This window comes from Agelaius tricolor, unplaced genomic scaffold, assembly GCF_023055355.1.
Source record: "Agelaius tricolor isolate 1412-34295 unplaced genomic scaffold, bAgeTri1.0.p SCAF_11, whole genome shotgun sequence".
NCBI lineage: Eukaryota > Metazoa > Chordata > Aves > Passeriformes > Icteridae > Agelaius > Agelaius tricolor.
Genome location: NW_027269271.1, coordinates 8694078 through 8720862, shown reverse-complemented (window position 1 = coordinate 8720862; position 26785 = coordinate 8694078). Strand labels below are relative to the sequence as shown.

Sequence of the window (26785 nt, the reverse complement as noted above, 5' to 3'; positions counted from 1 at the left end):
TGCATAACAGTGCATGAAGGCTAGAGCTGAACACAAGTTTCAGGCACCACTCATATTCAAAACATAGAGATATTCTGTGCCAATGACCCTGCTACTTAAGCAATCTGGCTCTGAATGGAGGAAAAGAAATTAAGTCAAGCAGACAATGTTGATCCATTGACAGCATGTGAAAAACAGAACAGAAATAGATAGGAAGCAAACAAATATGAAATGCTTCCTTTGTACCAGAATAATGATTGAAAACCTGTTTCAAATGCCTTCTGTAGTGTTTGTGCACTTCCTTCCCCCATTTGAAATCCTACATCTCCCTGATAGTGGAACACACGCATTGCTTCCAACTCACATGAGAATCCTCAGCTATGAGGCTGCAGATTCTTTCTACCAGAGTAAAAACCCCATTTTTTAGGCCTGCATTAATTACCCAAACTTTAGCAAGGGTGACTGCATATGTCACTAATGGCTGAGGCACACAGAGCAAGGAGAGGTGACCCAGGACAGACTTGAAGCTTGTTTTTCCTATTTATATTTTAGTAACTGACCCAATCACCTACGCTACAGAACCTGTACTTTGCCTTGCTTTATAACAGTCCCAGCCACAAAATGCACTCTCTACTGAAACCCTTAGATAAAAAAACATGGCTGGTTTGAAAACCCTGCCTCCCATTCTGCAGGAAACAGCCATTCCTATGGAGATATCCAAAGCCTGAGTTCCAGAGCTATCAGAACTCAGATTTGAGAGTTAAGAATTTGAGGCAGCAGGCTGAACCATCAGGCTGCTGTATTGATGCAGCTTTTAATCAGAAAAGAACCATTTTCTCTTGCCATTTAAACCAACATATAATTTCAAAGGATGATTAGAAACCAGGCCATTATCAATGCAGAAAACAAGTGTTTCACACCAAGAATAACATTAACAGAGCTAAAAAACAGGAGAAAAACAACAGACTTCTGTACTTGCTCAAGAAAGTTAGACAATACAAAATTAGTAGGGTTTTTTTGTTAGTTTAGGTTTAGGGGCTTTTTTAAACATTACCTGCTTTCCTAGTTGTAATAGCCTGGCAACCAATAGGGCAATCATTCATATTCCAGCAGACTTCTACAAAAGGCTTAGGACAAACAAATAATTCATGTTTTCTTCAGCAACAGTTCAAAAAAAGCTGCAAATGAGGGTCATATCAATAGCCAAGTCAAATAACAGGATAACACTTCCATGCTTCCTTCTGTCCTTCCCCTCTTCAGGCATGTTGGGGAATAAATAATCAGTGGCTAATTACTCTTGATAGGGGAGCAGGAGTCCTTAGCTTAATGTTCTCAAGCCCAATTGCCAGTAACAGCTGTGGGACTTCTCATGGGATTTTAACCCTTAGTTCACAAAACAAGGTGCTGTTAAAGTCCATCCGGTTCTTATGTGATAACTGCAACTTCACAGTTAAAGTAATAAGCAGTTTTATGTAATAAACCTAAAGATTTTGCTCAGAAATTGCATGGTAAAATATTTAAGAATCCATCTCCTACTTTTCTGTGTTTTTAGTAGATGGAGTTTTAATGGGAAAGGAACTGAACTAGGAGACATAAAAACTGATTTATCAGTTTTATCTGATTTTGAAGATTTTGAACTTACTACTGAGTAAAGTTAAAAAGAAAAAAAAGTAATATTACCATAAAATGATTGTGATTCTCTCTTTAGAAGGGAATGTATGCACACAGCTTTGGGTATGCATTATTTGGGTAGTTGCTAAACTGCAGAAGTATTTACATTGAGTTCAACAGACCTGCTGAAGGATTTGCAACACAACAATAAAGCACAATGTCCTTGCTGTGACTGGGGCAAGGGATGTCACATCTGGGTAAGACTCAGAGAATTCTGCTTTAGATAGAAGGGCTCAGCCACACAGAACTGGCCTCTCAGTTTGCAAGACTAAAAAAGAAATATTGCTTAAGTGACCTCCAATCACCTAACATTAGTCAACTAACAGTTTTAAATTGATTAGTAAATGAATGCTTACCTCTAAGAGTCAGATGAAAATATTCACACTAGCAAAAAAGTCTGCTGAATTCAATAGCAGTACTAAAAATTTAAACCTTAATCCTCTAATGACTGCAAAATCACATAAAAATACAAAAAAGTTCCATTTCAGTAGATAACGGCTCCAGCTGGCAGTGAAATAAATTACCTGTGTGATAGCAGTAGGTGTCCATGTGGATCCATTTGATGGAATCCTGTCTGTGCATTGAACCTATGTTTGTGGGAAATAGTGTAATATTCTGTGATAGTATTTGTGGCCTATCTATTCAGCTAGAATATTTACATGGTCTGTAGTACAAGCTGTTGATTCAGTTCAGTTGTGCATTCAGCATGTCCTGATTCTTGAATGCATAGTTACTCAACTTCAGCATTAAATAACTCCAGTTTAAAATTTTATAAGTTGGAATAGAGTTATATATTCTGTATGTGCAGCTACTGCATGAAGAATTTTTTAGATATTAATATTTAAATGCTTGCCACTGCATACCCCCTGGCTATGGCTGAAAGTTTGTCTTTTAATGTTGCCGTATCCTGTTTCTCAAAAAGCATTACATAGTTCTGGTTCCCCTCCCAAGAAAGCAAACTTTTCAAACTACCAAAGACCCAAAGAATGGCATCAGTGAAGGATTAACAGCATAGAATAGCTTTCAAACAAGTGACTGCATAGTCCTTTGGTTCCTTTGGTTCCTTTTATTTTTACCTTGAAGGTCAGTAAAATTTTAAAACCCCTGAACTTATTTTCTTCTTTTCATATTTTCTCTCTCTCTTCTCTTCTCTTCTCTTCTCTTCTCTTCTCTTCTCTTCTCTTCTCTTCTCTTCTCTTCTCTTCTCTTCTCTTCTCTTCTCTTCTCTTCTCTTCTCTTCTCTCTTCTCTTCTCTTTTCTCTTCTCTTTTCTCTTCTCTTCTTTCTTTTCTCTCTCTTCTCTTCTCTTCTCTTCTCTTCTCTTCTCTTCTCTTCTCTTCTCTTCTCTTCTCTTCTCTTCTCTTCTCTTCTCTTCTCTTCTCTTCTCTTCTCTTCTCTCTAGGTCTGAGAATACGATTATTCAATTTCTCTCTCAAGCTCCTAAGCTGTTTCCTATACATAGTTCGTGTGCTCCTGGATGATCCTACACAAGGACTTGGATGGTAATGTTTGGGGTTTTTTTTCCTCTTTTCTGCTCTCAAAGCATTATTTAAGCTATAAGAAATAAATTATTAAATACATGAAGGATTTGTTTTATGTCTTCCAGATATTTTGAAAGAATTGCAAGGCTGCTCTTACATTGTGAATGGAAATAAGAACTAAAATAACAGCATTATTTTTTCCCTTTACCCCTAAAATAATCCTGTCTCTCTCCTTAGATACTGTGCATCAGATGTAATTGTGCAAACATATATTTGAGATGTATTATTACATGACATTTCTATGTAAAATTGCAAATGTCTGATTCCCAGTTTATGCAACAATGCTTTCTGGATTTTGCTTAAATTACTTAAAACCCCAGATCCCAGAAATGGACAGACAAATATGTGAAATTGAGCTTTCATGCAGATGATATTGATGATCATTTTCTAGCCTTCTGCTTTCTCTAAACACTTCAGAAGAGTGAGACCAAAGGTACTCAGAATAATTTAGGGATATAATGAATGATGTAGCACACCCAGAATTGCCAGTATGGTATTCTCTATCACCCTTTTTTATAACGTGTTACACAATTAATCAACAAATGTAGAAGAAATTGACATTTATTTAATCCTGTACTTCTGTTGTATTTATATCCTGGGAATATTGAATCTCCTCAATTTTTAATGCTAATAAGCATCACATTTTATTAACGTACTCCCTTTCATTTGATTTGATTCTTTTGTCCTTAAATGCTGAAAGAAACAAAGCACATAAGAAAATATTCAGTTTAGGATGATAGAACCAGCAGCCTTCACACAATTTTACATAGAGTTTTATTTCTAATTTTAATATTTGGATATCAGTTATATCTAGTAAGGGTAACACCAAAAAATCTAATGCAGGAGAAATACTCTACTTTGCAAGAATGAAATCCAAAAGAAAGAGAAGTTAAGAATATTTGCTTTATTCAGCAGTGCATGAGAGAAGGATATGCGAATAGGAAGTACAGAAGATACATTTGAGAATTTTTTTGATCAAAATTTATTGTGAGAAATTGTAAGTTCTGAAAAAGGGCCATGAAGGAATTTCCTTGAAAAACAAGACCCGTAAAAAACTACTTTTGACTCTACAGGTACCTTAGAATGTCTCTTCAATCAGAGGAAATAAACAGTAAAGTTTCCACTTTAAGAAGTTGTGGAGAAAAAGAAATCCATCCTTAGACATTTAGGCATTTTAGCAACTCAGGGATTTAACATTTTCCATCTAATCATGGCTTCTGGCATGCTGCAATTCCTTCATTATGCAGCCTCTGGTGAGCCCAGATGAAGATATTGTACTGCATGGTTCTGTCTGGGTGTGCAGGACAGGTTAGAATATCAGACCTCGTGCCAAATATACTTTTGTATTTCTGTGCCAAGATGCATATTCATATACATCTGCAGACTGCTGAATGCCTCACACTCCTCCTGGCATGTCCTTCGATCCAAGTGTTTTACAATTCACCAGAGAGTGTATTTATATTTTCTATACATGTTATTCCCTTACATGGTGTTGTGGTCCATCTAAGAGAGTAGTTGGTGTGTTCTGTCTCTGAATAACATTTGTCTGCCTGAGAAGATTCAGGTAAGTCCTTCTGCCTGCTTACTAAGGCCCTAATCTTAGAAGCTGTGCCAGACAAACAAATGCCATCCCATCAGGGCCCTAGAGATCCTGAGGGCTTGATACCAAAACTCCTGCTTGAGTGCAGTCTTAAAGATGGGGTGATGTGAAAGAAATAATAATTTCTAGGTACTGTGTCATAACCCGATGAAAGAAACTATTCAGCATGCTGAGAGTGTGGCCACAGAAAATGTTTTCACCTGGTTGGTTTTAAAGTGACAAATCTGGGAGGAATTATTTTCATCAGATTTATTTCCTGTTTTTCACAAATGCCTGCACAAGTTGGTGTCTTTCATTTACTCTTTCAGGCACAGTGGGTGTACAGGAAAGAGTTCAGGACATAAAGCATCCTTATTAATGGGTACAGTTTAGCACTGTCCCACTCAGAGCTGGTCCATGTACAGTTGTTGCTGATCTGTGGGCTGCAGATCCCTTTATTTTCTGCTGACCTTGCTTGCTAAGGATGAGCAAGGACATTTGTCATCATTTACAAATGATATATTCCCACATCCTTATGTGACCATGTAAGAGGAAGATTTGTGCCAGCAATTAAAGGCAAGATAACATCATGTGTATAATGCCAATGTATATTTTTACTTGGGTATCACCAGTTTTGTACTTGAAATCCTGCTGCTTGCATCTCCAGCCCTCCTCACATCCTCAGAAGAGGTTAGCAAGTGTAGTTTGCTGCAGTCTTTCCTGTTGAGAACATGCTCTTTGTATCACAGCCTATCCATAGGATAGGATTTCTAGGGTCTCTTGATCTTCAGTATATATTGTGTACTTAGTTCATCTTTACAAAGTATCATTTCAGTTGTCTTGTTCTTAAATTTGAAAAGAAATCTTAAAAAAATGTAACCTGGAATGCTTCACACTCCTTTATCTACAGATATGGAACACATAGAGCAGTACTTTCTAAAAGTTACTTTACTTTTAAAAATGTCTGTATTGATGCCTTGGGTTTCAAACTATTGCATGCATTTCTTAGACCAATTAATGATGTAATTAATATCCCTTTCCTCCCATATGTTTTTATGACTGTGTTCCCATATACATTTGCTAATGGAAATGGACTTTGCATGGATGTATGGCAACTATCAGTAAGGAATTAAACCGGAGTTGTTCCAATCAAAACTACACACCTGGAACAATTGATTGGTGAGTTCCTAAGTTAAAACTGCAACCCAAAAGTCCACAGAATGGTGGGAAGGGACACAGGAAGAAAAATCCATTTCCATCTGGAATGGTGGCATTTTAAAATATAGTAGGGATGTTTCTATAAATCTCTAGCCATTACTTATATTTCTGAATGTTCAAACTGCATTTAATATTTTAATTATTTCTCTTGATTGCAAAGTGAACTGCTGGGCTGGATGCTGGTGTGAGATCTGGGTTCCATCAATGCTGATACCTTGCAGAAATAAAAAAGAATGCCCTTAACTTAAAACAACCAGTTCTGAGTAGCAGTAAATGATTAACAGGAATTTATTGTGCCATTGAGAGCGTCCCATTCCAGTGGTGCTGTATCAAGTGCCTATTAGCATTGATAGGATTATTCCAAGATATGAGAGCCCCTAAGAGTTAGATACCATTTATATCATTGTATAGATAGCAAATTGTTCAGTTTTCCACAGGATTGTCAGTTTTCCACAGGAACCTAATGATTTGCTGTGGATTAGAAATACAAGACATGTCAATACTCAGTAGGTAACTACTGATTTAAAGTTTTTATTACTGAGAATTTTTTTTTTTCAATAAGTCTGCTCTAATTTCCATTCACATGTACAACTTTTTTTTTTCTGTCTGAAACACCAGATTATGATTAATTTCATATTTATTTCCTTACTGTAATGAACAGGTCTCCCATTATTTGGGTGAATCGAAGCTTACCTTTATGGGGATTACAGGTAATATGTAAATGACAAATTCAATTATTTCCACATAACAACTGCAGATGATACTGATTTATAAAATTGTAGCAGTGTTAAAGGATACTTGGAAATGTTGCTGACTTGTCAGCAAGGAAATCTTGAACACCAAGTACAGCAAAAGCATAAAGATCAGCTGATCTGTACTGATTCTCTCTGTGAAATGTAGTTTTTCACTAAGAAAAAACTTACTACTTAAGCTTCCAGATAGATTATACCATTATATTCTCTCACCATGACTGGTGCAATGCCAATGCAATGATTGTACCACTATGTAATACACAATTTGCTAAGGGAAGAAGCCCTTGAAAATACTGTAGAATATTCACAGTTTGAATAATTTTGACCTAGTGTTCAGATTATTAAATTTAATTTAAAAATACTGAGATATTTATTTGTCTATGCATGCAGTCCTTTTCTAATATGTCTATTTGGTAAGGGTAGGAATTTATTTGAAAATAAAGCCTGAGTTTATCTAAAACTAATAATATATCAGCTTTGGAGAAGCTGATATATTTTGACTGCCTATTTTAAATCTTTCCCAAATCATAGCATCTTTTTTTACTTCTAGATAAAGACACTGTGCACCCTTCAGAGTTTTCAGCTGTAGGGAGCATTAATTTAAAATTTAAAATTTAAAATCCTGAGGCTTGATCTCAGGCTCCAGCCTGGTAGAAGCCATCTTGATGGAATATCCCCATGATACACATTAAAATACAAATACTTTCTGTGCAAAGAACATCAGTGAATTCTTAATATCTATAAAGTAAAATAAGTATAAGGTATTTTGTTTTACTATTTTGATATTTGACTATTTAAATATTTTAAACTATTTAATACACCCACTAACTACATAATCTAATTGGAGGCTGGTAAATTGAGCTCTGCAGCATTTAAATCTTAAAATCAATAATTATTCATCTGTATAATTTTTTTTCTGCTTTGAACTTTCTGCATTATACACAGTAAGAAAAACAGTTGCTATTCCACACATTCACAACATCTTCACAAGAAAGTAAAGAGCTGACTGAGTTTGCTTATTTACAGTTTCTTTCTCTCTCTCTCTCTCTCTGTCATGTGGGAAGATTTTGGTACTGCTTAGGAATAAATGAAACTCGGAAAAATAACAATATCTAAGCTTCAAGCAAAATGCTCTTAGCTGAGAGAGTTTCAGAGGTTTCATGGAAGAGCTGTTTTATATAATCTTTTATTTTCATTGTAATGTTAATATCTATTCTCTAGAAGCTGGTATTAATACACTTTTTTTCACTTCACTTAAGGTGTCTGTGGCTGTAATAAGTCTCTTTGAAACTCTGTTGCTAAGTTATCTAAGTTACAAGGTAAGTATTCTTTGTTACTTTTAGGCAGAATTAATTAAAAAATAATGAGTTAAATATTTCAATCTAAAGTTTATGTACCTGTGCCCATGCTGGTGTACAAAGCAGTGAGTTGAGAAAAAAACACTTTTCAAGGATGGCATAAAACACACAGGCAGACCTGTTTCCCAAATTTATGAGCAAACTGTTATATCTAAAGAGTGGAAGTCAGTAATTAAATACTCATTGTTTTCCATTGTAATTTGAAAACACATTCTCAGAGATGACCTTGATTTTTTGACACTGATTTTAAGTTGTGCAGTTTTATTTGTCTGTCCATAATGTATTGGACACAATTGTCATCTATTTAAAAGCTGTATCTACTCAATACATATAATTCAAGGTTTAGTCCTCTAAAACTGTGCTCAGAAAAACTAGGCCAAGACTGTACTTAAAAAAAAAAAAAGATATCAGATATTTACATACTTATGTTCATCTGTTTGATGCTATTGGAATATCATTTCAAAATGTCTTGAAGTCATTTGATGTGAATACAATGTATTTTTGTATTTGCATTCTCCTTTAAAAGTTAATTTTTTAAATATAATTATTCAGTTTTCTTCACTCCATTTTGTTCTGCTATACTCTGCATTTTTAGTATCTCTAGGAGAAAAACACTAAAAGCATTTGAAATCATTTACCAAAGAAAATATGAAAATATTTCGTTTCTGAAGCTGAAAATATCTTGGGGGATAATTTTTTTTTTATTATACTTTGTATTACTGACACTCAGTAGCTATCAGAGCCACTGCTGAATTTAGAGACATGTATTTCAGTGTGCTTACCGAGTGATTATGGCATGAATGTTCCTTAGTGCCCAATAATGCTAAGAGGCTTGCAGTTGTCCGCTGTCTAAAAATTATTCTTCTCAATCCTTGGAGCATATATTATTTAAAGGTTGGGGTTATAAGTGCAAATCAATTATGAGCAGAAATAGTCCAAAATTTATATCCTGGTGTCTAAACAGTAAAGGGCAATCACAGTTTGTGCTGTTCCTGAGTTTATTGGGCAGCATTTTATCCTCATCCATTCTGCTTGTAATTTGTTTCAGTTTCAGTGGGTCCAAAAGATGAATTCTTGGCAAATCTGCTTCCATGAGAAGTTACTCATCAGTGTGTGATGGATGGGAAGCTCCACTGATTTGCTGCATACACCTGCCATAGAAGTTGAGGCAATTTTGTGATTCCACTCCCCTTAAGAGAAAAAACTAGGGGATTAATCTGAGGAACAACAAAATTTGTCAGTCACATCAATCCACTTGATGCAAACACCTCCTTTCCTCTGGTCCTGTTTTCCTAGTTTTATTTACACCATTCTCTTGAAGCTAAGCATGGTATTATTTCACCCACCGTAAGGCTTTTCTGCACAGCCAAGGTGACCAAAGGTGCCTTGGTTCATGTAAATCTGTGGCAGGTTACTTATTTTATGGAAACATTTTCAAAGCTTTCACCATTTAGGTAATTAACTTCTACAAGTCAGAGAATTAGCAAGCGAGAAAACAAGAAAAAGATGATTGTGTTTGCATTGGAGTGCACATTACTAGGATTTCACAAATAACCTGTAAAATGAATAAACCAGTCATTTGAGAGAATACTCTGAGATTGACCTTTCTGATACCTGGTCCATGACATATGAGAAATGATTCAACATGCAGAATAGTGAGGGCAGAGTAGCATATCATGCTACTGTGATACAGTGAATTTGCATTTTTTATAGCTTTTAAATGGAGAGGAATGCAAAGGATGTAGCACTGTGTTGTGATGCTGATCACTTGGATCCAGCAATGGAAGGTTTACAATCTGCATTCTCACAGCCTGAAGTATTACAGGAAGGTTTGTGCTTGGCCAGAATTCTGAAAGATGTCTATGTCAAAAACCTCCATTGTCAAAAGGTACCAGAGACATCTGGCAATGCTGCTTATGCCTGGTGCTCAGGTACTCTCAGGGCTTTGAGCAGCATCATACATTCTCACTGCAAAAGGCAGTTTTGCAGAACTCATGATGCATTTATGCATTTCCATGTGGAAGCCAGAATCCTACAGCTGCACACATCCCTAATTACCTGGAGCCCATCCATACTGGCACTTTGCCTGCACAGTTAAATTATGTGACATTTTTTCTCTGTAATGCAGAGGAGGAAACTCCTAATGTTAAAAATGAGGAAATTTGTGAAATCACAAAATGGTTCAGTTTGAAAAATCAGATTTGATTTTGATTTTACTCTTCATATAAAACCCTCTCAGTTTGCAGCCTCATGATTTCACTTGTATGTCTGACTCCAAACAATTGCAATTATGTGCAAGACAATAATCCCTGTCCCTGAGGTATAGTGGCTTCCAGATGCGGAGAGTTAAACATAGAGAAAGAATTATATATGATATAGAGGTTGTATTTAATTTTAAGTGGCTGTATCAGGTGGTTATTTTTTCAGGGAAGATGAACATGTTATTGCAACTGAAAATATAACGCTCTACTGTAAATTCTTGTAATACTACCATGGTATGTGCTACACTATTATTGCATTACCTATGATGGAGTCCTGCTACACAGCATTAGTAAAGCTGTGAGTCACCGAAGTTCAACTACCTTCCTTTTCTAATATGTGGATTTTCATCTCAACATTTAATCAGTCACAGCCACTGCGCAGATTTGGAAAAAAAGTAGAATTATCCCCATCCTGTTTCTGGCAGTAAGCAAATTAAAAGATCAATGCCACTCCACTGAAATATGTGGGAAGACCTCTCATTTCATGGAAGCAAGATCAAGTTCCAAAAAGCCCTGAAGTGTTCAGAACAACACTGTTCTGAAGTGTTGGTGGCAGAAACAGAGAACTTGATATTGTAGTCCTAATTCAAATATTAGACACTTGATTTGTTCCTTACTTCCCTCGCCAAAACAGACGGGAAAGAAAAAATACAAAGTAAAGATAAATGCAAAGGATGAAAGGAGGAGATTTAGAAGTACATTATGATAACCTGTAGGAAAAAGGATCCACAGTGATTCCATATTCACATTTTCCACACGTGTTTAAATCTGAGATGAATGATATTCCTGAATTTCAGGTGTGGGAGAGACTCCCTGTGTTTCATTGGGTCATCACATGTATTTCTCTTCAGAAATTTGTTTGTAAGCTGACTGACATTGTGGTTTTTTTTTCCTTTTCTTTGAAGGGAAATATCTGGGAACAAATTCTGAGAATACCCTTTCTCCTGGAAATAATTAATGCTGTCCCTTTCATCATCACGGTAAACATACTTGAATTAATACATTTGCACATTGCACTTCTATAGCTGCACAAATATTCTTACTTTTTAAAAATAAAATTTATTCTAATGGGGATGATGAGTTTGTGCCTATGGGAACAGAAATTTGCCAACAAGAAAAAGATAATTTGCTGCGGAGTAAAGCCATACAAATAACTTTTCACTTCTTCTTCCATGGGCACAATCAAAACCAAAACCCTCGAACTCCAACTACAGCACAAGCAATAAAATAAACCAGATGGTTGTAGAAATGTAAGAATCACTCATGTCTGCAGTGAAAACTGACTGTGTTCCTATTTTATCTAATTATCTTGCATGTGGTTAATCACAAAGGAAGACAAAAATGTTATTTAAAGCCAAATCCCACACTAGAAACACATTAATAGTAAGTATTTTTCCCAAGTTTTTCATTGCTGCTTGAATAGTAAAGCTCTATTCCTCATCAGAAAAGCTCCTAATCAATTTGTTAATTCTTCTTGCAGATTTTCTGGCCAGTCCTAAGAAACCTGTTTATTCCTGTATTTTTAAATTGCTGGCTGGCAAAGCATGCTTTAGAAAATATGATTGTAAGTATGCAAAGGAAATAAATATTCTAGAGTTGTGAGTTTTTTTGTATATTGTCTTTAGTGGGATTTTGGCAGTACAGTCTAACTGTATAGGAAGCTAACCAGATCTGTATTTAGATTATCCAAATGGTCAAGCATTACTAAACTGCTTTCTGCATCAAAATGAGAAGAAAGTAAGACATGAAATGAAATCTCAATTAGTATAAATTATTACTGTGCCAATACAGGAAATGGCAGTGGATGGTTCTTTTGCTACTCTGCCATTCATACACAATTGCAGGGAACTCAACTGTTAGGCCGTAATTGGGCCTTGCAGCCTGTAATTTGTAAGCTAGACATGAGCAGACCTCAAGGCAGCTTGCAATAGGATCAGAATTGTGCTGGGATGAACAAAGAACTACTTAAATAATCACAGAATCACAGCTGGCCCTTCTGCACCTTCTGTATTATCAGCAAATGCATAAGTGCATTTGGGTGACTGCATTGCTATCAGGGTACTGCATATTTCCTCTACAGAATCAGATCCTGACTTATTGGTTCAAAGCCAAAAATAACACCTATTTTCCATTACTACAGAATGATCTTCACCGAGCCATCCAACGCACACAGTCTGCAATGTTTAACCAAGTCCTCATTTTAATATCTACCTTACTATGTCTCATCTTCACTTGGTAAGTGGCCAAATCCCCTCTGTTTTTATTATACATGTTGGCTTGCCTGGTGGAAAGCATGCAATGAAATAAGAAGGGTGAAACACTTCAGTGAAAGTGTTAACTACCACCTGTACTGCTGGGGTGTGGATGCACTGGGCTTGGAAACAGAATGGGCGTGCATGGGAAAAGGAATCCTTCTCACTCTAAGGAAGGAAATACAGATGATGCAAAAACACAGGGGGAGCTTTACATATATACCAACCTCAGCAGAGAAGTCACTCACATGTGAAGAGTACCAACAGAAGTAAATTGACCCACACCAAGGTCACCTTCCTCTGTCTGCAGGGACAGAGAAGAGTGTGCAATGTCTCAGCCTGAGACATTGACTGAGTCAGGTTCCCCTAAGGATTACAGGGCATAGGTGTTAATAATCCAGATTACACAGACAGTGCAGAATGCATTAATCTAGAGTACTGATGGCACTGGATGGTAGGTTCAAACAACCAAAATGTATTACTCTGAAGAACGTTTTGCTGCGAGAAAAACTTCACATCCACAGGAAACGCCACTCCATTGTCCCATGTTTACATTGTGCCAGAGAGATATGGTGTTAGCCAGGGCTGGAGGCACATGAAGCAGACTATATGATTAGTCTGGCTATCCAGTAGCTCTGTAGCTTACTTAACATACAGAACTTTCTCATCAGTAGTGCCTGAGAACTGAGAATCATACTCAGGGGGAATACAGGGCTGTGTACGGTGTGATACAAGCTGGTGTACTAGAGGACAGTGAAGAGAGAAGATGGTTCTGTGTGGAAAGGCTAAATCACCTGTATTTGTTTTGCCAGACAAGATGCCTTTAGGTCAGCACATTGATAAAGTTTGGTGTGTCATTTTGGAGACAGTAATTAGATTTTCTCCTACTTTATTTCTCTAGCTTGCTTTTATGATAGTCACTGTTATGTGCTGCCTAACCCTTTTGGTAATAAGTGTAACATAGCACATGGCTTTTTAGAGGAGAAGTTTGCTCTAGCCAGGCTAAATGAATGGTCCAATTTTACCCTCTGTCTTAGGGCTACACACATGCTTAATAACAAATGCTGCCTGTTCTAGACAGTAATGAATTTTTGTGATATTTAATCTCCTGTTGAACATGATGTAATTTTATATGCATAAGGACTTGGACATTTTTAATTTTGCTTTTTAGTTTTTTAAAGTACAAGGTGCTATTGAGTAAATATTCCTTCACCTCTTTTACCTCTGTACTTCAATATTTTACTGAAATGCTGCACAGCAGCAAAATGCTGCTCACCAGCAGGCACTGTGGTAACTGACAGTAAAACATGCAGGAAGTGGCAAGCTCACCTGTAATTATGGCTGGGCTCAACAGCTGCAGATACTGCTTCATTATAGTGCATTATTTACTGATCTAGGACTGACCCTGCTAGACTTGAAAATAAGCTAAATGAAATGAAGACACCCAATAAACAGTAACTAAGGAAACTTTTTGGCTGAGAATAGTAGTTCAAACATCTGCAGCTTCTCTAAGACTGGAGTTATGTTCAAGTGATTGTTACTCTTGTCTATGTGAACACACATAATGGCATTTTTACACATTTTTTTCTTTATACTACTGGTTATATATTTAAAAGACCCAAAAGAACCTCTATAAACAGTCCAACTCAATTAACTTAAGAGTCTTTGATTATGTTATATCTATGGCGAATTTGAGAGGAGTGCTTAATTTTATAGACATCATTAGAGCTGATATGAGTTCCTTCCTGCTGAAGGAGGACCCAAGTCCACTGCTGGAATCTGTGCACCTAAGGGTGCCTTTCACCAGACTGATCTTTCATGTTTTCTGCAAAGGCAGGCAGTACCCAGGTCAGTATCCTCAAACACGTCTGGGAGCCAGCACTGGCACAACACACAAAACTTTTCAACCATCACCAGTCTGTTCTCATAAGCATGCTTTGGTTCCATTTAGAAACACTGCCCTGCTCCATGTAGTGCCATGGCTTCAGTAAAGCAAAATGACTAAGCCTGGATTAGTACAGTGCCTTCAGTAGCAGAGCACTTTCCCCTCAGAGGATGAGGGACATGCTCATGGTGTGCTTTTGGCACCACTGGTACCTGCCCTCATCGAGCCTCCCTGCTGACACTCAGGGCCTGGGTGGATTCAACTGAAACCCCACAGCCCCCATAGCTCCTGCTTGCCAGGCTTGTGCCATCTGCTGCAAGAGCAACATCAGCACTTGTGAAGCCAATATAGCTTTAAAACACAGGGTTTTCTGTTCAAAGCCACCTTTTTTTGGCAGACACATAGACAGAGATGGAATGGAGCTTTTTATGGGAATTACATGATAAGATGGTATGAAGCCCAGAAAGATTCCTCATTGGCTTTGTTCCTGTCTGCATATAATAAGAATTTTCAAAATAACTTTACCATAACTAGCAGGAAACCCACAGAAAATGATTTTCACCTCATGCATCATTTGTAAAGCCATCATTTACATCTCTTAAAAGTAGTGGTTACAAAGATAGGCACGTGCCAGCTTACGTCTTACAACTCAGGTGGAAGCTTTCCAATGAAAACTAAAAAAAAAAAGTTATCTGAGGTTACAACTGATTGGCTAATCTCACAGTTTTTAGATATCATTTTTCAGGCTGTCCTTTGCACTTAGAGTACAGTAGAAAAAGACTTTTTCTGTGTTTTTGTACAGAGCTGACAATTTTCAATGTTATTATGGAAAAACAGTAAACACAACAAAATTTATGCTCTACCCCACTCTTTGGTGATAATTGTTTATGGATGTGGGGGTGGAACTCATTTGCAGGTCAGTAAATCTATAAGACCATTTTCAGGTATCTGTAATTTATAGATTACATACAAGGGTTTTTTTTCTGTCTTATTTCCTGATTTCAAAGATAGATTAGGCTGTCCAATGATTTTCTTTCTTTAAACATCTCAGTGGCCTTGTAGCCAGAGCAATTTTACATCTACTAAAATATGTGTGCTCCAATATGACAGACTGTTCAGCAGTTACTATTGAGAGTGTTCTACTGAGAGTTACAGACCTAGTCATAATATGTGTTGTGTCATTAAGCTAATGGATGTTTGCACTTGTTTGTCAAATGGAATACTAATTATTTCTGTAAACTGTACAAGAAGACAAATAACAGTGAATGAGTATTTCAGGCATCTTTCTGTGAATCATCTATTAAGAGTTATTTTGAATTTTAAAGCAGTGTTAGTCATATATCACCAGTGTAGAGTGATTAGCTTGTGAAGGAAGTGGCTACAAATTCTTTGAGATGGACAGTTATTTTTTCATACTCAAACCTGCCCAAACTTTGCTTATGCTTTCATGGAAAGCTCACTGAGGTCAGTCTTAACATGTTTTTACACTTGAGTGCTTTCAGCATCAGAAAATAAGGATGTTTCCCACAGTAACTTGCAGAATACCTGTAGAATGCCAGAGCTGTAGCCTCAACGGCAGTTACCCACTCACAGTTCTCATCCAGAGGAAGCAGTAGGAGTGAGTTGCTTGAAGGGATGAAGACAAATCCCAACAATGATCTAGTCCAAACAAGACAAGTCAAGACTTTATGATTTGGAACAATGTGTCCAAATTCCAAATGTCTCCAGAGAAGGAAAACCACCCAACCAAGAAAGGATTAATCACAGAAGACTTTAGAGAGGAAAAGGTATCTCAGTGCTCCAGTTCCCTTTACTATCAATCACAGTAGATATAAACACCTCAGAAGGTGATCTGAAGGGAGCTAAATCACCCCATGAAGGTGTTGACTTTACTTTTCTGTGTTCATTGTGACTGGAGCCTAATGGCAGTTATCCAAGAAAGATGCCTAGCCTTAAGTAGGATGAAAAGTGTTGGTGGATTAGGTAATGTAAGACAAAATGTGGATTTTTGGGTCTGCAGTTCTTTCTGTGATGTTATGTTTTGTTGTACATCAGTCTCAGTGTTCAGGACCAGTCTCTGATTGAGAGAGATTTTCTGTATATCAGGACAGCACAAGATAAGACTGGCTTTCTGCCTTTTAGAGTCCAACTATACTAAAGTATTAAAGCATTTGAAGTTTCAGGAGCTAACAGAATAAACAAGAGTTTCAGAATTTAAATCCCAGAATATTATAAAACACTAATTGAAAATTCAAAGTAACTGTAAATAATACAAAAGGAATTATTCAGCTATTACAAGAACCCCACAAAACACTGAAGTAATAGCAGTGGTACTTTTCTTTCTCTGAAACAAAGCAGCTTTGTCAGGAACGTGTTTGTTTCAAACACAGGATCTCAGTTTTTTGTTTTGAAGTATTCCAGTGCAGTGCTCTCCAAACATCAGCAAGTAGATCTGGAAGTAGGGCAGTGGCTCATGCAGTACCTTTCACATCCATTGGAGCAATCCCACCCTCCCCCTGTCCTGCTGCTCAGTTCCTGGAACCAGGGCAGCCTGGATGGGTGCTTTCTCTGGGCATGTGTGCAATGAAAATTGAGGTCGAGTTCAGACACTGCTGTAACACTTCCTTAAGTGAGGGGACGATGAAAAGGCTGTGCAGCTCCTGGGAGGTCAACAGCAAAGCATTTCCTGAAATATCCACTTGCCATTTGTGAGGAAATAATCTACAAATTCAGCTAGAGTTTATGTGAAGTACTGCCTTCTGGGAAAAACCGTGTGCCTGAAATCAAGGCCAACATTTTTGTGAGCTTTGGTAGGAGAAACACATATTGAATACAGAGTTTATCTCTTTTAGGTACAGAAACTTCTAAGGTGGCTTTGTTGAAATCTGCTGTATGAGACACATGCAAAAACAGTGTTGCCAAAAATAGTTGCTAATTCTGATTATTTAAATGAAAGAAATTCAGATAAAACTCCTAGAGTTTCTTTTGGAATTTATGGGATAGCCACACTTCTTTCACCATTGCTAGCACTGGGATCCATCTGCTTACATGCCCATGATTAGTACTTAAATGGCCAAGGCTTTTCAAAAGGTGAGCAAATGTAATAGAAAATTACCATGAAAGAATGAAATAAACCCCGCAATTGTTTCTTTGATTAATGCCTTTTCATATTTTTATGCAGCTATTGTATTGTGACAAAACAGAAATATTACCATATACAATTTTCTTTTTTGCTAGCTCTGTATTTGTAATAATACACTTAAAATATTTTTGCATATTTAAGTTCAAGAGTTCAGATCTGAAAAAAGCATGTGGTTGATTAGTGCTTTTGAGGAGTGTTGCTGAAGATTGTAGGCTAAGGATGGGTGCTGGTTGGCTGTTTGTGAAAGGCAGATCAGAAATCATGTATTACAGGGAGAGCAGAAGTATTGAAGCTCAATCAGAAGTCTTTTTGGCTACCCATCAAAGACAGTTTCTATGGAAACCTAGATAATTATACAGTGATTTTCATGCTATTTTAGTTATTAATTTGGTAGTGACATAATATTTCCTTTGTTAATCTTTTTAGATGTTTCTACATAGTTATTTCTAAAATAATTAGGTCAGCATCTTTCCCATGGCTCATGCAGGGAATTCTCTGTGCCACTGATGTAATGGAATATTTAAAACTAGACACAGACACCAGCAAAATTAATAACAATTTAAAGAGTCTATTTACTGTGATCTGTGGAAAAAAGTCATAAAGGTTAGAAGGTTCAATCTCAATTATCTTCTTAGTGTGAGAGATACATTTGTAGTCATCTTGTTTGCTTAAAATAAAAAATAATCAGACTAAATGATAGCTCAGAAAGCTGCCTTCACAAAGCCTCTCTAAAATGGAGTATCAACAGCATTATTTATTAGCAAATTCTCCTATTTGGAATATATATAGAAATATTAAATTAAGCAATTAACAGTGTGATTATCTTCTTTTATTTCACCCTGGAAAACGAGTCAGCTTCATGTACTTGTGATCTTTTCAAGCTACAAACTTTGCTAATTTGACCAGGTTGCAAGTCATTTGTTAATCTGAAAATCAGTAGTTCCAAACTGAACTTAGATAAAGGTGGGAAAAGTTACATTTGTATAAATTTGAAAGGCAAAATTAACTTACCCACATTTTTTGGTCTCTGTTGTAGCACACAATATCTCAGTATTTCAGTACAATATGGTGTGTACCTTTACATTATGGGTCAGGTGAATCATCCTTTGACAATTAATGTAATTGCAATTTCACAGTCTGTCCTGTGTATAGTATATTCTATAAACCAGTATTTTAAATTGACACTGGGAAGAATTTTCAGCCTCTCTTGCAAGGCCTTTACTCTTGGTGGAAGTCAGACATTGAAGTACTTACTTACCTTTCTGAAAGTTCCAGCCTCTATCCTCTCAAGCATTTTTATCTTTCTCTTCTAGTAATTTTTTAATGCCATGTGAAGTACTGAAACTTCAGTAATCAGAATATACATATTTAAGGAGAGTGCAAATCATTTACTCAAAATTAAGCCCCTGCCCAAAAAGGAGATAAAATGTCACTCAGGCTCTTTCCCAATATTCCCCAATAACTTCCATGGGACGTAAAAATCTCTCTCAAATAGAAAGGGCTGCTAATATTTACATCAATAATCTTGACTAAATTTCATTAAAGATGCATTGAGAATATTAGGGAGTCACAATTTTTTGGAAAACATTATGGACTCTGAATATGCAACTGGGAGAATTTCAGCTTTTATTATCATGACATCTTGCAATAGAGTAATAATATTACTAGATACCATGACAAGCAGAGCTTGTTCTGGCAGCAGAGACCAATTACCATTACAAATAGAGGAAAAAAAAGCAAATGATTTTGAGTCATATAACATTTGGACTGTTAGAAATACAGTTCTAAGACTGCATTTCTATGGTGTCCTTTCTCCAGCAATTGTATTTCGAATTCTGTGAGAGATAATAAAATCAAGCTTATTGCGAATATTAACTAATTATGGCTTGCCAACACATGCAAAGCAACATGTAAAATTCCTCAAAGTTGGTCTAAATGCATTCCTGTTCTCATTCCTTTGCAGGAACAAACCATAAAATAGAGTGACTGTGAGGACTCTGTAATGCCTCAGTAAAATAAAAAAAATTAAATGTAGCAAAATATGTCATAAAATGGGGTTTGGAGAAAATCTAGAAGTGATTATCCAAAGAGCAAGGATAAATAAGGAATAACAAAGAAAAATAGAATGCTATATTCCATTAAAAAACCCCAAACAATGACTGTATTTTAATATGTGCAACATGCATTTGAGATGTGCATGTTTTCAAAATTATCAACACTTGACAAAGATGCACAGGAAAAATGCAGCCAGATGAAAGGATTTGACATAGGGAGCCAGGGAAGTGAACTAAGCAGGCATGCAGATTATTAGGATGTAAGTTTTCTAATTGCTTTCCATTGTTTTATAAACACACAAACTTGTAAATAGATCCCTTGTGTGAAAATGTAAATGTTACATATGCAAAACATGTTTGTTACCTTCAGAACAAGGGTGACAAGAATAACTTCTTGTTAAAAGTAAAATGCTGGAATGAAAGTTGATCTGGAGAGTAACCAGAGACTGCAGGATGTGAAATACTGTAGGATCATACTGGCAAAATAAATCTTAGGTTTTGGTTTGGATTTGGGAAGAGATAAATAAAAACAGGTAAAGTTCCCCTTAAAGGGTCAATTTGATGTACAAAATAAGTGTTAGAACCTTCAGTCTTCCATCTCTTTCCTTACAAGAAGGCATTACATTTCATAAGCTTCATTTTTTCTTTGCACTAAAAAGAAAAACCTGATACTCACATGCTGTCTTTGAAAATATTCTATCCTTTTAGACAGTAGCAAATAGAATGCCAAGTGTAACAATGGTGAGTAACTGTGTTGAGAATGTTCATGGTAAATACTTCACCATTCAGTAGCTGGCATCAAGCCATCATCACTCACAATTCCTGGCTCAAAAATGAAGTTGTCATTAGCATGCAGACTTAAAAAAATAAATATATCTTTCATTGACTGATTTATTAGGCTGATAAACCATTTATTTTACTTTACAAAGATTTGGTGTTTGTAGTGGTTTATGCTAACACATGTAACTGTGTTATCAGATGCCATCAGCTATTCTGGTTCTCCAGTGGGCATTATGGTGATTTGGGATCAGCATAACTCTTCAGTGCTTTATTGGCTTTTGTTGTCTGTTTCACATTCCAACTGTGTTTTAAGGGTGTGAAATTTATCAAAGTTCGTATTTCTCAAATGAGAAAGAGAAGAGTTGTTGAAAAAAGTTGTTTGATATACCTTTGGCCATACAAACAGAACTTGACTCCAGCCTCCAGGAACTATTCCCTCACTCTGTGTCTGTATTCAGCATAACATTTTGGCATGTTGAAAGCACATCTCAGAGGCTTTGTCAGAGATCAGGTTGTGATACGAGATCATCTAAAAAGAAGGGTTTTAATGCACTTACCATGGCTTTTAAAAGGAAAAAATTACATCTAGAATGCACTAAAAAAATCTATTCTGTATAGTTGATATTCCAATAGAAATTACTATAATGTTTAGACAGATGTTTTTCAAAGAAGTGAAGAGTAGAGGCACAGTCAGCCATAGAGTATCACACTTGGGTGATAAATACACATAAACCAGTAGTTTGTAGATATAGACATTTTAGGGTATAATCCAAATAAACAGCACTCTGATTACTGAGTTCTGTACTTCCACTAGCAATTGAAACCTTCTAAAAAGAAGTTTAAAAAGTTAGTACATTAGTTGAGTTGTGTTACCTCAACCTCAGTAAAACAGCTATTATAAAGGAAGTTAGATATATCCCAAAAGCTGAACATATGCCCCCATTCTTTGCTCAAACACAGGTGTATTTTTTTCACATTTCTGGAAGTTGTGCATTTCTGCCATATAGAAGTGTATGTTAGAGTGGAAGTGCCTGAGTGACAGCAATAAGGCACTAAAAATAATCCATGTTCATTTGTAAAAACTGAAGACCAAGCCATGGGTTGACTTTGTGGACTGCATGCTTAACAGCAGGCATGAAGTGTGATTGTCAGTTCCTCTGGGCACAGAGCACTGTGATGACCCTAGAGAGCAAACAGGGCATTCCCTCCTGCTGAAGGGGTAGGGGATCACAGCAGAGGCAGGGCTGTTTAGAGGTACCCAATACATTACAGTCTGCTGGGACTGCAGGCTTTCTTCAGAACTAAACTCTTTGTGGCATTCCATTTCAGTTACTTTTTTTTTTATATTTTAGGTCACTATTATCATTGGCTTTTGTACATGACAAGCCTTAGTCAACTGCTGAGAATGAGCACTTAATCTGCTTTTTGGTTTAAATACAGTTAAAATATTTTGCAAGTTTCTTTTCATTAGAGATGAGCAGAGGAAAAACAAGTAAATGCAAATATCTTACGCAAAGGAGTTAAAAATAAAGTTACTGATGAGAGGGCACAGCTACATATGGGCATGTACTTGCATTTACTAAAATTGGATAAATCACTGAATATTTCAAGTTGGAAGGAACCCATCATCAAGTCTAACTCCCTGCTCCTACAGGGTTACCTAAAACTAAATCATATGACTAAAAGCTTTGTCCAGATGGTTCTTGAACTCTGACAGGCTTGGTGCCAGGACCGCTTCCCAGGGGAGCCTCTTGCAGTGCCCAAACACCCTCTCAGTAAAGAAATTTACTTCTGTTTTACCTCTCCCTGTGGCAAAAAGAATGACCGTGGGTCATCTTTTAAGTGTCCCCCTTCACTTGATCTCTTTTTGTTCACTTCACTAGCATTTGAAAACTATAGAAGAAAAAAAATGCACAAAATATTCAGCCAACTTTAAGACAAATATGAAATGCTTCCTCTTGAATATTCAGAGTGAAAATCTAATTTTATGAGTTGTAGAGTGTGTGTGTTTGTAGTAAGAATAAAATCTTACTGAATATTCTCCATTCTCCATGGGATAAGCAATCAAGGGGAAAACATGCCAGACAAAACATACCAGAGATTATAGAATATGCTGTCAGTCCTGGTAGGCACAGTGATCTTCCTTCTTCTTCCTCCCTGCCTTCACCTCTCTGGTGTTGTGATCATTAATCCTATTTTCCTGGCTGCTGGCTGAAGTTCCCCTTCTCACCCACGTGTCTCCTGTTTTTTGGTCATTCTGACACCACCTGTGCCCTTGTTTTAGATGATGAGTATTAATTACATACACTATTTTTTTTCCTAAACATGCTTGTGTTTGTTAAACAGTTAAACCTCGCATTTCAAGAGTCTTGTGAGGTTTTGGATTTCAATGATTTCTAAAGAGAGTAATATGTATACACCCATTTGAATTTCAGCCAAAGTAACTAATAGATTTGGAAATTTTTTTCAAGCAAGCACATTGTCAAAACAGGTGTCTCAAAGAAAATTTCTCTTTCAGAAAATTTTAAGTATTATAAGTTCAGGATTTTTCACTCAACTAAAACATTTCATTGAAATCACCAGATTTCAATGGAAACCAATGTTAACTGTAGTGAGGAGTAGAAGGAGGAAAATTATGATGATGGTGAAATCCCAGAGCTTGCTGATCAAACTGAACAATACACAGAGAGTTCAAAGTGTACAAGCTCTCTGGCTCATGGCTAAAAGAATTGCTGGGTTTCCAAGCAGGAACTCCAACCACAGAGGAGTCTACCCTGTAAAGCATGACAGAATATATTGCTTTTATCTCCTCACAGATTACCTCCTGTAATTTTCACCCCATTACACAACCTCTATTTAACACTTCCCCCTTTTCTGGTGTTTTAGCAAACCTAAGCATTATGTCTGGTGCTTAATTTTATCTTTTTCACAGGCCAGTTGTTTCCTTGGCCCTGTCCAAAGGGTTGTCTCTAGCTAAGACTGTAGGTCAACAAGGAAGTGACTCTGAAGTAAAAACACCTTTCCAGAAGGAACACAAACAAGGAGAATTTATTTATGTGGCACCCATTTTCATGTGTGCTCCTGTTTTTTTAATAACAATTGTTATGAATAAAAAGAGCCAAAGCATACCATGTGAGCATTTAAAAAAACCCAGGCTATATTTTAGATGACATTGCATTTCCATACACCCCTTTATATCTTGCACTCTGCAGTGAACTTTCTGCTCATCAGGAATCTGCAGACAGTCTTCTAAATGGACAGACTGGGTATATCAGTGCACTTTTCTTGGGTCTGCCCATAGAGCCACCCCTCTAAGCAGCTGTGTGGACGCTCCCCTTGCAAAGCAGCAGCACAGCAAATGCTTCCATTTAGCTCACTGCCTGTTTGAAATGTCTTTGCTTTAAGACTGTCAGGGAATCTAGCAGCTACATTGAGGACAAAGGGAACACACAATGCAGAGGGTTTACTTTTGTAAACCCAGATTCAGCAAACGTTGCTGGCAAGCTGCAGACCTCTCTCTGTAATTATTGGCCAGATTTTCTATTTCTAATGTTGACAGGAAGGTTACAGATCTGACAGTAACTGGTGGCCTTTGTTCCTTACTGTATAGGTGACCTCACTGACAGAGGTACCAACACTTAGAATATCTAGACATATGAAAGAAGCTTAAATGATGCCAAATTTGTGCATGTAACAGCCAAAATATTGAAGGGAAACACTCACCATGAGAATAATGACCATAGATGAGTCAGTGTTTTTACAGGGCATCTTGAAATGCAAGAAATGTACACCACTGTCCTCACATGATCTGACTAGAGCCTTTTATCTTAAACACTCTTTCTATATTTAGTTTCCAGAAGGGAGACCAATAGAAAGTTTCCCATTACCCCAAGTCTCGGGAAATTTAAGCTGGAAAGGGAAAGTCTACTTGAGAGCTTTCCAAAGGGCTGCATGCCTCATGGCTGTGGTTAAAGGGGATAAGACAAGAGGCATTTGATTCAAATCACTTGCAAGTTTTAGACCACTCCAGCCTGTATTTGTTACTGGTTTGAGTTTCACAGCAGGATAAGCACTACAAGAGAAAGTCCATTTTTCCTGAATATTACTTATCTGTTATTGTCTAAGTTCTTTTTTGTTTATGGTGCTAGCAACCATAAAATGTTGCAGCTGGAGTAAGGTAACTCAGCTTGTCCTGAAGCAGTTGTTTCAATAGCAGCAATGAGAGCAGCAAAAAGAAGTTGCACTCAAAGAGCAGACAGATGAAAGGCTGTCAAGGAGATATAAAAATGGATGTCAGCGTAAGGACGATCCATGAATATCCTTAAAAATCAAATGAAAATGCAAAATCTGATAAGGAGAGAATTTTGACTTAACAATAAAATTAAATCCACTTGACATTAAAATATGCCATGACTTGAGTTAGGTTGAAAATTAACAAAAGGTTTCTGTCACTAGCTAACAGAATATTCTACATGCTGGGTTAGCTTTTTCTTATGCACATTTAACAAATACTCAGATAATGAATCTTTCAATTGTTAGTTCAGTTTGATTGAGGGAGTGTGGGTGGTTTGCATAACAACTGTTACACCATAAGAGTGTTTCAAAACTATTGCAAGAAACATTAAACATGATGTTCTAAAGCATAACTTACCGGGTGTATTAAATTAGAGGTTTGAATTTGAATTTTCCAGCACAACACATACAATTTTTGAATATTATAAATAGATTATTTAATTATTCTTCCCAAGGAAGGATAGGTATAGAATGTCACCTAATTCTGTAGCACTCTGCAGGTGAGGAGTATCTGGTGGTTAAGGAGCGAGTGCATGATTCTGTTTCTTGAGTAGTTCCTGACTCCTTGTGTGAGCAGACCAGAGCCTCAGGTTCCAGCAGGCTCTTGGGTGCAACAGTGTTGACACACTGAAGCTGGGCTGCCAAATTTTACTTTGTTTAACATCAAAGCTCAGGGGCAGACTGAGGGCACACACAAATACAAGTGCTCATTTGAGCTTAGAGGCTGAAGTGTGGCCAGACCTGCCTGTGCAAGCACACTGAGCTGAAGGCTGCCCACAGAGGCACCCTGCTAGTGCAGCCTCAATGACCAGAACTCCTTAATTGCAGCTCCACTTCTTATCCCACCAAAGGCAGCAGCAGGAGTAGAAAGGTTCTCACTCAGATTCAACAAATATTTATATACACTTGGTCATTTCATAATACCTTATTCTGCTTAACAAGATGTTCTGCAGTTGCTGGAAGTCACATGAGTTCCTAGGGGGAGAGTTTATTTTTATAAGTTGAGCTTTTGCAACCATTAGCTGCATATAATGTTCTGATCTTTGGGGAAGGAAAATGCTTATAAAGGACACCATGGGTAAGTAATAATCATATCATCAAACATCATCATTTGGGATAAAGATAAAATTGGAATACAAACAAAAATGACCTTTCCATCTGAAGAGAAAGTCTGAATTAATTTCTGACATGGTGGCATTGTTGTCTAGTGAAAGTAAATTCATCGCCCTTACCTCAACTTGGGTTCCAAGTCCCACAGAACTGAAAAGTGTGATTTCAAAGCCTGCTGAATTAATCCAAGTCTGACCTGTCCCTATTGTGATTCTGAAAAAAAAAAAAAAAGGGACAGTGTTGTATGAAAATAAATGCTGGTCTCTGAAAAAACATATCTGAAAAAATATAAAGATTTATGTTGAGCTATCAAATGAAGTGACATTAGAGTTGCAAAAATGTCTGAGATTGTTACAACTTTTGTCCATTAATATTAAGAAACCACAGTGTCCAGTGTCTGTTTTTTCCTGTCAGGGACTACCTTGCAGCTGATCTGCTGCATTTGTTAGATCAGTTGTTGCCAACTAAGAGCAGCAAGGGAATTTCTCTACCTATTTACTTTAAAGGCACCATGACAACCTTCATCTTTCCAGTCAGAAGTTCTCCCTCATTTCTTTCACTGTCTTGTATGAAATTAATATTTTCTTTGCCATGAAATTCAGTAATTCCTACAGCTTTAAAGCCTTTTATGTGGAATGAAAGATGAAAATAGCAACTTCTCATTGTAATGCTTAAATTTGATACATTTTACATGATAAATTTTACCAAATTCTGTAATATTAACTTTATGAAAATTGTACATCTACTTAAACTAGTGGGGCTTTTTTTCTATTTTAATATTGTTTATGGAAAATTGCTTTTAGAAAATAAATTAGAAAAAACCCACTGATTTTAGAAAGACCTGAGAAGAGGCACAAGGCTTGGAAAAAATGGAAGTATTTGGTTTTTAGCAAGTTAAAAACTCATCTTCA

General features: G+C 36.7%; 1 protein-coding gene across 4 annotated transcripts in view; it reads left to right on the top strand.

The window, feature by feature from the left end:
• Window positions 1-26785, top strand: part of KCNT2 (potassium sodium-activated channel subfamily T member 2) — a 115503-nt gene that overhangs the window by 30513 nt on the left and 58205 nt on the right. For all 4 annotated transcript variants that reach the window (XM_071436009.1, XM_071436007.1, XM_071436011.1 and 1 more), the window contains exons 3-9: window positions 3052-3151; window positions 5892-5948; window positions 6649-6697; window positions 7999-8058; window positions 11264-11338; window positions 11839-11922; window positions 12499-12593. In XM_071436009.1, the coding sequence (XP_071292110.1) occupies window positions 3052-3151; window positions 5892-5948; window positions 6649-6697; window positions 7999-8058; window positions 11264-11338; window positions 11839-11922; window positions 12499-12593 (520 nt within the window). The remainder of the gene's footprint in view (window positions 1-3051; window positions 3152-5891; window positions 5949-6648; window positions 6698-7998; window positions 8059-11263; window positions 11339-11838; window positions 11923-12498; window positions 12594-26785) is intronic.